Source organism: Arachis stenosperma, chromosome 4, assembly GCF_014773155.1.
Source record: "Arachis stenosperma cultivar V10309 chromosome 4, arast.V10309.gnm1.PFL2, whole genome shotgun sequence".
NCBI lineage: Eukaryota > Viridiplantae > Streptophyta > Magnoliopsida > Fabales > Fabaceae > Arachis > Arachis stenosperma.
In genome coordinates, this window is record NC_080380.1 from 141,923,160 (window position 1) to 141,936,460 (window position 13,301).

General features: G+C 30.8%; 2 protein-coding genes across 2 annotated transcripts; both read right to left on the reverse strand.

Moving 5' to 3' along the window:
• Window positions 1-338: 338 nt before the first annotated feature.
• On the reverse strand, window positions 339-2,438 carry LOC130973265 (mogroside IE synthase-like). Its single transcript, XM_057897716.1, has 2 exons — window positions 1,737-2,438; window positions 339-1,212 (listed from the first exon to the last, which is right to left on the reverse strand). The coding sequence occupies exons 1-2, from the start codon at window positions 2,373-2,375 to the stop codon at window positions 469-471; spliced, it is 1,383 nt and encodes a 460-aa protein (XP_057753699.1). The 5' UTR covers window positions 2,376-2,438; the 3' UTR covers window positions 339-468.
• Window positions 2,439-4,890: 2,452 nt separating this feature from the next.
• LOC130973264 (mogroside IE synthase-like) lies at window positions 4,891-7,861 on the reverse strand. Its single transcript, XM_057897715.1, has 2 exons — window positions 7,154-7,861; window positions 4,891-5,725 (listed from the first exon to the last, which is right to left on the reverse strand). Exons 1-2 carry the CDS (start codon window positions 7,802-7,804, stop codon window positions 4,979-4,981), a joined length of 1,398 nt encoding a protein of 465 aa, XP_057753698.1. The 5' UTR covers window positions 7,805-7,861; the 3' UTR covers window positions 4,891-4,978.
• Between the last annotated feature and the right edge of the window lie 5,440 nt (window positions 7,862-13,301).

Sequence of the window (13,301 nt, forward strand, 5' to 3'; positions counted from 1 at the left end):
CACCTTTAGTTATCAATTTAAATTTTTTAGTTTAATAATTTAATAATATATTTTTAGTTTATACTTTTAAATATCGATGATTAATTGCTGGCCAAATATAATAAATTGTTGGTCCTCTAACATTCATCTTTAATTAAATCATTTACTCTTGTTACCACTACAACAAAATGGACAGATATAATGACGGAAATTTAGTGGCAATTTTGAACCGCTCTATATAGGAGGCCACTACAATTGTCAATTGGTGAAAATATGAGAAAGCAAATCTTAATAATGCTCATAATATTATTAAGCATCAGCAAATAAGTGATGAAAATTTAAATATTAATAATGCTCATAATAATATCATTAAGCATCAACAAAAATGAGGTCCCAACATAAACTATATGTAGTAGTATTATTACAATAGATAAAGTAGATTAACACACAAATAATCTGAACGTTAGGAACAAATTATTGTTGATATGACTAAGTAATAACTTGTAATTGAGAGCATGTAAACAAGCTATTCACAAATTCTATCATGTTTTTGTAAGAACTTCCACCTTCATCACTGACTGCTTTCAGAGCCAAAGATTTCCATTCCATGGCATTATTCTTCATCTCTTTTCCTTTCTCACACTCCATCATTTCTTTTATGCAATCCCTCAATGCTTCACTCTTCACAATCTTTTTCTCATCAATTGGAACTCTAATTCCCACTTTCCAAACATCAACCATATACTTTGCATTTGTGATTTGATCAGACCATTGTGGCACTACAATTGTTGGAACTCCTAAACTCAAAGTTTCCAATGTAGAATTCCAACCACAATGTGTTACAAAACATGCCACAGATTGATGAGCTAGTACTTTCAATTGGGAGCACCATGTTACTACCAAACCCTTCTCTGATTTCTTTGCAAAATCTTTTGGAAGTTTAATCTCTTCAGAGGTTCTAACCACCCACAAAAAATAATTATTACTATTTCTTAGACCATATGCTATTTCTCTCATTTGTTCTTCATCAAGAGGAACCAAGCTCCCAAATGATACATAAATGACTGATCCATTTGGTTTATTGTGTAGCCATTCCATGCATTCTTCTTCACTCTTGAATGCTGCAGCTCCATATTCTTCATCATCTTTAATTCGTTTGTCCAAAAATACAGAGGGAATATTTGGTCCAATGGTTCTAAATTTTGGCCAGATTTTCATTGTCCAATCAGCCACCTAGAAACATATTTTAGGAAGCAACTATTACATATTGAATTTGAAATTTGAAGAAAATAAAAGAAGAAAAAGAAAATAATGAAAAAAATATAATTTATGCTATTATTAATGTAAAAAAACTAAAATTTATATAATGATTCCTTAGAGAGTAAAATAGAAGGCTTTAATAACCTTAATAAAATAAAATGATTTAAAATATTTTTTATTAATATCGTAATAACAATTTTTTTAAAAGTTTAAATCGATAGAAAGAGACAATATGAATAGTTATATCTCTAATACTCTCTTTTAAATAAGAGTCTCTTTTTGAGTTTACTTGATTTTTGTATAGATCTTTTTTTTTCCTTTTGTTTTATGTTTTTTTTAACTTTTAGAGTTTATCAAGGATAAAATTCTAGACCTTTCGAACATAAAATTTTGATATCATGTCATGATATCGCTTTTTTCTAAAATCTAAATTAATAGAAATAGATATCATAAATAGTTATATGTCTAAGCATTAATACATTAGTCTTATTGCTTACCTCCTTGTCCAGCTCATAAAATGAATTGCATAGGACCCAATCAGCTTTGTCAACGTTGGAGAATTGACTCGTTGCCAAGCCAAGCACAGCCAAATCTTCATCATCATGACAATTGTTGAAGAAAGAAGGCATGTCACAAAGTTGAAGTTTAGGCATAGACGGAAGTGAAATTTCACTCTCAATGAGAGGAACCTTAATCATTCCCAATTGAACATGATAATATATGCTATTCACAGCCGTATTTTGAGTGAAGTAAGAAGCACCTACTATGCCAAATCTTTTGGCAACATCTAATGCCCACGGCAACGCTGAATCATAGATAATGCAATCTATTGGGTTTCCTAATTTAGCAAGCTTTTCTATAAGATCAACAAGGGAGGGTGGGCCCACTTGCCAAAACCGGGCCAAATAGGCCTTAAAGGTTCCAGCTTCACCCAACCCACCATTGTAAAACCCATCAGAGATTGATTCAAGTGATATGTAAGGTGGCACATTTTGTAAGGTTTTGGAGTAAAAACATGTGGTGGCTAGTGTTACTTTCACCCCTTCATGTACCAAGAGCTTTGAGAACTGAATCATGGGGTTTATGTGGCCTTGACCTGGGAATGATAACACCAAACAATGCGGTTTGATACCCATGCTTTTTTCAGTAATGTGTATTTGAAATCAAACCTTTTCTCTTGCAATATCGGTTTAGGGGTGTTTTTGTGTTGAGTTGAGACTTGAAGGAGTTATTATATATATATACTAGGTTAATTAATTTTCAACTGCTAGCTAAACAAGAATTTTTGTAAACAATGTAAACAATGGATTTTAGAATTGACTCAATAAAGTAAAAAAATACTATATTCTCAAATTACCTCCTAAACCTTAATATTAGGATAACTATCTGCACACCTAATAAATTGAACATCCAATTATTGTTAACTATGCATGAGTAAATTAAATTAAAAGAAATAACCATCTAGTTAAAAATAATAAATATAATCATCTGCATACCTATTGAATTAAACATCTGACATATTTATTATTCACATTATTTAATATTCTCATTGCCTACCTATACTTTTTCTTTCAAAAAATTTTACTGGCTACACTATTTGCGATACTTTATTTGTAATTGTAAAATTAAAGAATATATTTACTTTTTGGTTATTATTATTATTATTATTATTATTATTATTATTATTATTATAACAAAAATATTTTAAAGACAATAATAAAAAATAAGTCAGAAATATTTTATATTATTTAATTTTTTGCTAAAATACTTAGATAATATTAAATATAATAAATATATATTTCTAAATATTACATAAATTAAATTATAAATATTAAAAGAAATAATATATTTTTAAATTATTTTCTTTCTAATATTATTTATGTTGATATAATATGCTAATGACTTTTTTCATAAATATAACATTTATGTTTGAGAAAGTTTAAAAGAATAAATAATTTTGTTAAAATTTGGTCAATATTTAATCATAAAAAAATTATTAATTTTATATTATTAAATATCATCTCATATCATTAAAAATATTGATGAAGACTAATTGATAACTAAATATACAAATTTTACTGGCCTAGCACTCCACTTTACGTTTTTCTACCGAGATCAACGTTATAAACATGACTATCAAATAATAATATGAATTCAGTATCACCTAATTTCAATTTCAAGAGACCTGAATATATAATATGTCCTATATACTATTTTTCCAATTTTAAGTGTATTTTTTATTGTTTACCCAATTAAAAAGTGTATATAAAATCAAACAAACTACCCACAAAACTAGACAGGCACAGGAGAAATTAAAACAGAAGCCTATATATCAATGAAATATATATAAAGTTATAAACAGCATATGATTGTGAATGGCTTTTGCCACCCAAGTAAATTATTGTGTTTCAATTATTGATATACGCAGAGGCGAAGTTAAAGTTTTCTTCTTTTTCTTTAATCAATATTTTGTGACATGCCCGGTCGCCATCTTTTTTTTGGTGACATGCCCGGGTAGCCATCATCTTTTTCAGTATACTATTGATTACTGTTATTTAATTTTGTTTTTTTTTTTTTCACAAGACTTTTCAACTCATCCAAAAGATTTTAAGGCGTGTGTGTGAGTACAGTAGTACACACTCATGTCTGCATAGAATTTTTTGTTTACTTTATATCAATTATATCATGTCTACATTAAAATCAACTACTAAAATTAATTATAAATATAAAATATATATTAAAATATAAATATAAATTAAAAATAAATAAATTATATTATACATAAATATATTAGTAATTGATTTTAGTAATTAATTTTAGTATATAAAAAATATTTTTATAAATATATAATTACCAAATATAAAATATATAATTTATTATGTGTCTTCTTTTATCATTTTAATTAAACTTTTTGATAATTTTATAATATAATATTAAAATTTTTATGACCTATAATTATAAAATTTGATTTTTGTTGACAAAAAAAATAACATAAAATTAATATTAAAAAAATCTATACAAAAGATAATTACGAAGTAAGTTAAACCTTAACTGTTTTTTTTTCTGTCAATTGGGTGAAATAACATGGGCATAATAGGACATTGCTGAGATGAAAATTTAAATATATATTAATAATGCTCAAATATTATTAATAATAAGAAAAAAAAGCTCCCACCATAAACTATATATATAAGGATTCCGCTAAGAAGATAATAGACTATTTGTACAATATGTACAATGGGTTATCGAGTTACAAAATGAACATCCCATATACTATCTAAAATAACCATTCGAATACTATGGATAATAAACATCTTCTCAAAAGATTAAACTGATTTTGAGGTTCAAAAAGGATTGAACTATTTTGACTTTTCGGATCTAGCGTTTTAATACCATATCATGATACCACTCATCCAAAAATTTCAACTGATGAAAAAAGTTAACAATAATGATTATATCTCTAATCCTCCATAAACTTCCATTATACGTATTGTACGAGTATTCCATTAATTTTTCATACTTTTCCTGTGTATAATAGTATTGGAAACATTTCAAGTGCACCAGGGAGTACCGGTATATCAGTTGTTTTAACCGTTGATTTTAATTAATATATATTATATATATTTTTTATAATTCAAATCAACGGTTAAAACAACTGGTACACCGGTACTCCCGGTGCACTTGAAATGCTTCCAATAGTATTACAAATTATTGTAGGAACGAATTATTGTTGATATGACTAAGAAATAACTTGTAATTGAGAGCATGTAAACAAGCTATTCACAAATTCCATGATGTTTTCATAAGAACTTCCACCTCCATCGCTAACAGCTTTCAGAACCAAAGATTTCCATTGCATGGCATTATTCTTCATCTCTTTTCCTTTCTCGCACTCCATCATTTCCTTTATGCAATCCCTCAATGCTTCACTCTTCACAATCTTCTTTTTCTCATCAATTGGAACTCTAATTCCCACTTTCCAAACATCAACCATATACTTTGCATTTGTGATTTGATCAGACCATTGAGGCACTACAATTGTTGGAACTCCTAAACTCAAAGTTTCTAATGTAGAGTTCCAACCACAATGTGTTACAAAACATGCCACAGATTGATGAGCTAGTACTTTCAATTGGGAGCACCATGTTACTACCAAACCCTTCTCTGATTTCTTTGCAAAATCTTTTGGAAGTTTAATCTCTTCAGAGGTTCTAACCACCCACAAAAAATAATGATTACTATCTCTGAGACCATATGCTATTTCTCTCATTTGTTCTTCATCAAGAGGAACCAAGCTCCCAAATGAGACATAAACAACCGATCCATTTGGTTTATTGTCTAGCCATTCCATGCATTCTTCTTCACTCTGGAATGCTGCAGCTCCATAATCTTCATCATCCTTAATTCGCTTGTCCAAAAATACAGAGGGAATATTTGGTCCGATGGTTCTAAATTTTGGCCAAATCTTGGTAGTCCAATCTGTCACCTAAAGTCAAATATATTTCAGTAAGTAATAGGCCTTTGAGAAATATTATGATTTATGAACCATGATAACATTATGCATGTTGAATGAGAAACTTTATCCAAAAAGCAAGAGTAAAATGAATATATATTTATAATAATGTTTGAAAGAAAATAAAAAATTAATTTAAAATAATTTGAAATTATTTTATTTTATATATTTTAATTATTACTCATTTTATTTTATATTCTTTAATTATTTGTTGATATAATTGTATAATATTAAATATAATAAGTGTATAATTATATATGGATTTATTATAAAAAATTATGCAAAAGTTTGATTTTTAATATAATTATTTTGCATTTATTCAAACAAAACTTTTATAATTTTTTATTAATAATAATCTTAATTTGTGTCGTTATATATAAGACACATGTTAATTAATCCTATTATAAATATTATATGCACGAATATAAATATTAAGTTAAATAAAGTAATTTTATATTGGTATTTCTGTAGTATTACTGTATATATATTAATTAGTTGGAGAATTTAATTACAATATATTTTCCCCTGTAAAGTGTATCTATGTTCTCTTCCTTTTCAATATATGATAGTTAGTTAATATTAAATAAACTCAAAACTGATTAGCTACTTTACATAAAGAATGATATCTCTTCATTTCTTAAATTACAATAGTGAGTTAGTGACCTTTCTATTATATTCAATGTGTGTAATATGGAAACAAATTGCAACGTCAATTAATTAAGATGATAGATATATTATTCTTCTAATAAGAAATCTTGGTTCAACTTTTAGTAATAACAAAAATAAATTAGAAAAATTGAGGACAAAAATAAATTAAGAAAAAAATGTGCGCCACATTTTTTTTATTCTCACTAGATGTTGTATATATACATATAAACACTTTGTATGTATATATCTAATATATAAATGAAATATGAGAGAAATTTGATGCATAATTTTTTTTATTTGTCATTATATATAATTCATAAGAAAAAAAAATATTCATTTGCTATTCCTAAAACATGAATTCAAAAATATAACTTAAAATAAAAAAAATTATATCATTTTAATTAATCTCATATTTTAAAATATTCTTTGTTAATATTATGATATTATTTTTTTCAAAAACTTAAATCGATAGGAAGAAGCAACATGAATAGTTATATTTTTAATACTATCCCTCAAACGAAAGTTTCTTTTTGACTTTGCTTAATTTTTGTATAATTTTTTTTTGTCAAATGCTATTTTTTTTATTTTTAGAATTCATTAAGGATCAAATTCTAAATTTTTCAAACATAAATTTTTAATATCATATTATAATACTATTTCTCTCAAAATTTAAATTAATAAAAAAAGATAATATAAATAGTTATTATATTTCTGATCATTAATACATTAGTCTTTATAATTATAATTGCTTACCTCTTTGTCCAGCTCATAAAATGAATTGCATAGGACCCAATCAGCTTTGTCACCGTTGGAGAATTGACCCACTACCAAGCCAAGCATAGCCAAATCTTCATCATCACAATTGTGGAAGAAAGAAGGCATGTCACAAAGTTGAAGTTTAGGCATAGAAGGAAGTGAAATTTCACTCTCAATCAGAGGAACCTTAATCTTTCCCAATTGAACATGATAATATATGCTATTCACAGCCATATTTTGAGTGAAGTAAGAAGCACCTACTATGCCAAATCTTTTGGCAATATCTAATGCCCATGGTGCCACTGAATCATAGATAATGCAATCTATTGGGTTTCCTAATTTAGCAAGCTTTTCTATAAGATCAACAAGGGTTGGTGGGCCCACTTGACAAAACCGGTCCAAATAGGCCTTAAAGGTTCCAGCTTCACCCAATCCACCATTGTGAAACCCATCAGAGATTGATTCAAGTGATATGTAAGGTGGTACATTTTGTAAGGTCTTGGAGTAAAAACATGTGGTGGCTAGTGTTATTTTCACCCCTTCATGTACCAATAGCTTTGAGAACTGAATCATGGGGTTTATGTGGCCTTGACCTGGGAATGATAACACCAAACAATGTGGTCTTGTAGCTATGGCTTTGGTCTCCATATGTATGTATAATATTGTGAAGGTGAAGGGTTATTTTCTTGCAATGTATGTGGGTGTTGGGAGACTATTAGTGTGTTTGTTAGGTTAACACTCAGCTAAAGGAGTTATATATATACAAGAGGAAAAAAGATCTGGCAATAAGAAAAAATATATTTTCATTAGAAGTAATAATCAATTCTGTTGTTTTAAATATTTTTCCCAATGTTTAGTTATTATCATCAAGGCTATTTTTGAAAAAAAAAATCAAAATTATTATTTGTCAATATTAAAAATATGTAATTGTATATTATATAAATTATTATGTTGTTATATATAAATGCATTTATTATTAGAGTTCCATTGGAAAAGTGAAAAGTAGGGATCGAAAATAGTAAGGATTTGAACTTATATTTTTTATGAATATTTAATCACTTTTTATTAGGTTATTTTTTTTAGAGTAAAGTATTGTTTTAGTCATAGTTATTAGAATCGGATTGACCTACTTGGTTGGGCCAAAAAATTGACAAACCGATCAAGAAATCGGTCTGGTTAAGATATCTAACTGTATAAGGAAAGAATCAGTAAGATTCGATTCGGCCTGGTCGATTTTAGTAAAAATTCATAAACTGAAGGATTTAAGAAATTCAGACCAATTCGAAGCACTTTTTTTTAAAAAAGAAACCTTAACCTTTGTTCGAAGCCTCGTCAACCCATTCTCACTTTATCCTTTCAATATCTCACTCAGAGAGGCAGGGCCTCTAACTCTCTCACACTCACGAAAAATAAAATCACTGGCCACCGCCACCACACGGTTGCTGCCACATCACCGGCTCCTTTGTCTCGTCTCTCTGGCTCTTGTGCATCTCCTTCACTTCGTTGTCGCCTTCATCTGTGGTTTGCTAGCACTGCGTCGTCGTATATCCTTACTCCTATACGTGTCTCATCATCGTTGTCACTTTCTCGTACGGCATGGCTCGCCATCCATGCTGCCTCCCCTCACCATCAAGACTATTTTTGAAAATAAATTAAAATTATTATTTGTCAATATTAAAATATGTAAATGTATATTATGTAAATTATTATTTTGTTATATATAAATGCATTCATCACTAGATTTTTGTTGGAAAAGTGAGAAGTAAGGGTAAAAAATAGTGAGGATTTGATTTTTTTTTCTAAGATAATTACTTTTATTTTTTGAATAAAATTGGTCCAAAACCAAACATCACACATAATAATGACCCACATGAAAAAATTTTACCAATCAATTAAATAATTATGCAATTGAAGTAATAAAAGAAATTGGTAAAGTCATCTTTAAGAAGGAGAAGTGGGAAAGGCAACGGGTCGTGCACTCCTCCATGAGCTCTCAAACAGCGTGAACAACTTCCACAGGCAGCTTCCTCTTACTTTCAAAAACTTGTTCATTTCTGGATTTTCAAATCTGTCATGCCAGGTTAGCTACAAGTTCCTTTATCTCCTTCAATTGTCTTCATCTTTTGTTCTGATTTTGCGATTCTTCCCATTATCACCATGGCTCATCGGTAACTGCTGGGTGATGAATACCCAATAGCCTCCAAGCTTCTGCTGAATCTAGACAAACCCACAAACAATGTGAAGTTGATTTCTCTAGTGAATTACACCGTGGACAGATAGGGTTAACTTGGGAGATTCGAGTGTGGAGCTTTAATTTGATTGGTAATCCATTATGCATTAGTTCCATAAGAAAATTTTTTACCTTGGGTCGGCTTTTAAAACTCCATATTCCTGATCATATGAATTTTTTTGGCACTGTACAGGGAAAAATTCCTCTGGAGGATGATAAACTTGAAATGCAAGTTTATAACCAAATGAGACTGAATAGCTTTCTTTCTTCTCCTTTAACCAGCTAATGTAGTCTTCTCCTTATACAATTTCTGTGTTAATAATTTCCTCTTCTATTGCTGGATTGAAACGATCTTTTATTTTTGTTTGATTACATTGTCTATTTGATAACATTAGTTATGCAACCCATTGAATATGTGTTATGGCAGTAAACTTTTTCACCCATGAATTCTGTGTAATACTTATCATGCTGCCTCGTGCTATTCTCTAAAGAATGCCTTTTTTCAAAATTTTTCAACTCTCCAACACGCTCTTTCAACCCCATGACAGGTTGGTACCTGTCTCAGCCCGTAGAAACTAGAAAATCTGTAGTATTTACTTTTATAAACTTTAGAAACCAGGGAATTAGGTCTAGTCAATAGTCTCCACCCTTCCTTAGCTAATATAGCAAGGTTGAAGGCTTTTAGATCCTTGAAGTTCAATCCCCTTTATTCTTTCGACCTACAAGTAATTCTCCAACTTATCCACTGCATCCTCCTTTCGATTCCATTTCGTCCCCACCAGAATTACAGAATTGTCCTCTGAATTTCTTCAAGTAGCGGTTTTGGCAGCTTGAAACAATTTAAGGTATAAAGTGGTATAGCAGTTGCGACGACTTTTATTAACACCTCCTTGCCACTTGATGAAAGTAAAGTCCTTTTCTAGTGTTGAAGCTTTTGTAGTGTTGAAGCTCTTGCGTAACCTTATCCTTTATGTAATTAAATGTTGTCCTCTTAGACTTTTGGATGACTGACGGGAGTCCTAAATATTTGTCTTGATTGCCAATATGAGAAACTTTGAGTATGTTAGCTAGGGAATCTCGCGTACACATTGGTGTATTTCTGCTAAAGAACACTGATGATTTATCCAAGTTGACCTTCTTACCACTAATTTCCTTATAACTCTATAAAATTTGAATTAGTCCCCCACAATCCTCTTTTGTAGCCTTACTAAACAGTATTGAGTCATCAACAAAAAATAAGTGATTGATTTTGGGGCATCGGTGATTAAATCTCAATAAAAAAATTTTCTATCTATGTTCTCCTCTGTGGAGCAGATGGAAAAGTCTCTGCACAGAAAAGTCTCATTGTCGCACCCCTCTACATAGTTTAAAGAAACCATGAGGTTGACCATCCACAGAAATAGAACAAGAAACTATCGTCACACACTCCTTAATTCAATCCACCCATTTATTACAAAAGCCAAACTTTCTCATCATAGACCATATGAAAGACCATTCCACCATATCATATGCTTTACTCATATCGATCTTCAAAGTGAAATCATGACTCCATATTTCTTGTTCTTTAGAAATGCATGAATTCATGTGTAATTAATACGTTGTCACTAATCAGTCTTCCTTTAACAAAAGCACTTTGTGTATCACTGATCAATCTATTCAGAACAAACTACAACCTATACACTAAGATCTTGGATATAATTTTATAAAACACACTACTAAGGCTTATAGGTCTAATCTGCTTCATATTCCTACCATTTGAAATTTTAGGAATTAAGCAAATATTTTGTATAATTAAAAGTCTTAAGTAATTTATCTCCATAGAAAAAACTTCTAACTGCTCTGATGACGTCCTCTTTAATCACATCCCAATAAGCCTGATAGAACTTAGTAGTGAATCTATCATCCCCAGGTACAGAGAAGGGATTGATAGAAAAAACTGTCACTTTGATCTCTTTTTCTGTCACTGGTCCGACTAGCCTCCGATTAGTTACTGCATCTATTTTCTTTGGAGTATCCTGAATCTCTTCGGCTGGGTCTTTCGAGTTGCTTAAGGTAAAAAAAGTCTCAAAATTAAATACTTCTAGGTTGTTTCTGCTATTTCTTCTATCTCTGTTGCTGTATTCCCTTCTTCGTCCTCTAAATAATGTATTTTATTTCTTCTATTCCTCGCTTGGAACTTGTAGTGAAAGAACTTTGTGTTCCGGTCGCCCCAATTCAGCCAATTAACTCTAGATTTTTCTCGCCAATATCTCTCTTTTTGGTCCAGAACTTCCTCCAATTCAGCCTCTAGATTTTAGATTACGGTGCCATTGGCATGCTCACCTTTTCCAACCTCTTTAGCCAAATTCTCTTTGACATTAAGAATTCTGACCTTAGAGTTAGAGCAGGAAGACTTTTGTCAATCCACAAGTTTATGTTTGAATTTTTTATTTTAGTTGCAAGTTGAAACATTGGTGAACCCTCCACTCCTTCTCTCCAAGTCTCCTTCACAATGGCAGTAACATCTCCCATATCACACCATTTTTCTTGAAATCTGAATCTTCTCTTAAACCTCCTCCCTTTCTTCTCTGTACTAAATAAAATTGTTCTATGTTCAGATCCTGTGTCCTCCAAGTGCATGACCACAACATTCGGCCAATCATCTTTCCAAGCACTAGTTGCTAAGGCTCTATCCAGCCTCTCCTTAACAAGGTTTTCTCCGAATTGCCGATTACTCGACATGAACTTATTCCCTTCATAACCCAAATCAATTAAATCTCCATCATTGATGAAATCATTGAAATTTAGTATGGAAGTACTTAATTTTTCTCTACCACCCTCCTTTTCGTTATTTGCCTTGATTGCATTGAAATCTCCAACGACAACTAAATTATCTCCACCAATCTCTATAAGCTGTAACACTCAATTATATTGCTCAATCCTTCTCACCTCTTCCGTACTCAAGTGCACTCCTATAACCTCCCATTTTTGCCCTACTTGTTGATCATCAGCTATGAAATGAATAAAAAAGTTATCATGTCTGAGAATCTAAACATAAATATTATCTTTTCACATTACCACCAGACCACCTGCCAACCCAATCGGGTCCACTAAGAACCAAGAATTATATCTGACTCTCCGTAACACACCCTCCACAGTTAAGAAATTGTTCTTTGTATCGCATAAGAACAAAATCTCGACGGAATGAGATTTAAAAATATATTTGATGCTGTGAACTGTCAGGGGTTTTTCAAAACTCCGATAGTTCCACATTCCCATCTTCATGTCTCTTGGGATACCAAATTATGGGCGGCACCCTCCTCCTTTTCAGCCAAATGTTTTTCTTTCGAGCATGATTTTTTATTTTGTGATCTTTCACCAGTGTCTTCAGATTGTCACTTAACCCCCGAGATTGATTTGAAAGAATATTTCCTCCTTGCTAGATATTTCATATTTTTCTTCCTACCCCCTTATTACCTCTAGATTCCTCCCCTACTTCAAAAGAAAATACAGCATCTGAACAGTTTTTATGTATTTGTTCAGCTCTATTTTCATCCACATTCTCCTTCTTTTCCAAAATATGTTGATCCTCCAATGCACCCCTATTTTCCTCCACTATACTTCATCTTCCTCCTCCCGCACCTATGAATTATTATCCTGGACAGATAGATTGGCAAAACTTTTAAGTAAACACACTGGTGGACGAAATTGTGATCCTCAAGGTTGGTCTCTTTGTATTCGTATGAAATCAAAAATACCCCAAAGAGATCATGGTGTGATGAATTGGGATCTTAATAATCCCTGGTGTGATCATAACTCCGTTCAACTTAACCAGCAAGTGTACTGGGTCATCCAAGTAATACCTTACGTGAGTAAAGGTCGATCCCACAGAGATTGTTGGTATGAAGCAAGCTATGGTCACCTTGTAAATCTCAG

Coding starts and splice junctions, on each gene's coding strand:
- LOC130973265 (XM_057897716.1), bottom strand. CDS start 2,375: ATGGGTATCAAACCGCATTGTTTGGTGTTATCATTCCCAGGTCAAGGC. Junction 1,213..1,736: donor TTTATGAGCTGGACAAGGAG/GTAAGCAATAAG, acceptor ATATGTTTCTAG/GTGGCTGATTGGACAATGAA.
- LOC130973264 (XM_057897715.1), bottom strand. CDS start 7,804: ATGGAGACCAAAGCCATAGCTACAAGACCACATTGTTTGGTGTTATCA. Junction 5,726..7,153: donor TTTATGAGCTGGACAAAGAG/GTAAGCAATTAT, acceptor ATTTGACTTTAG/GTGACAGATTGGACTACCAA.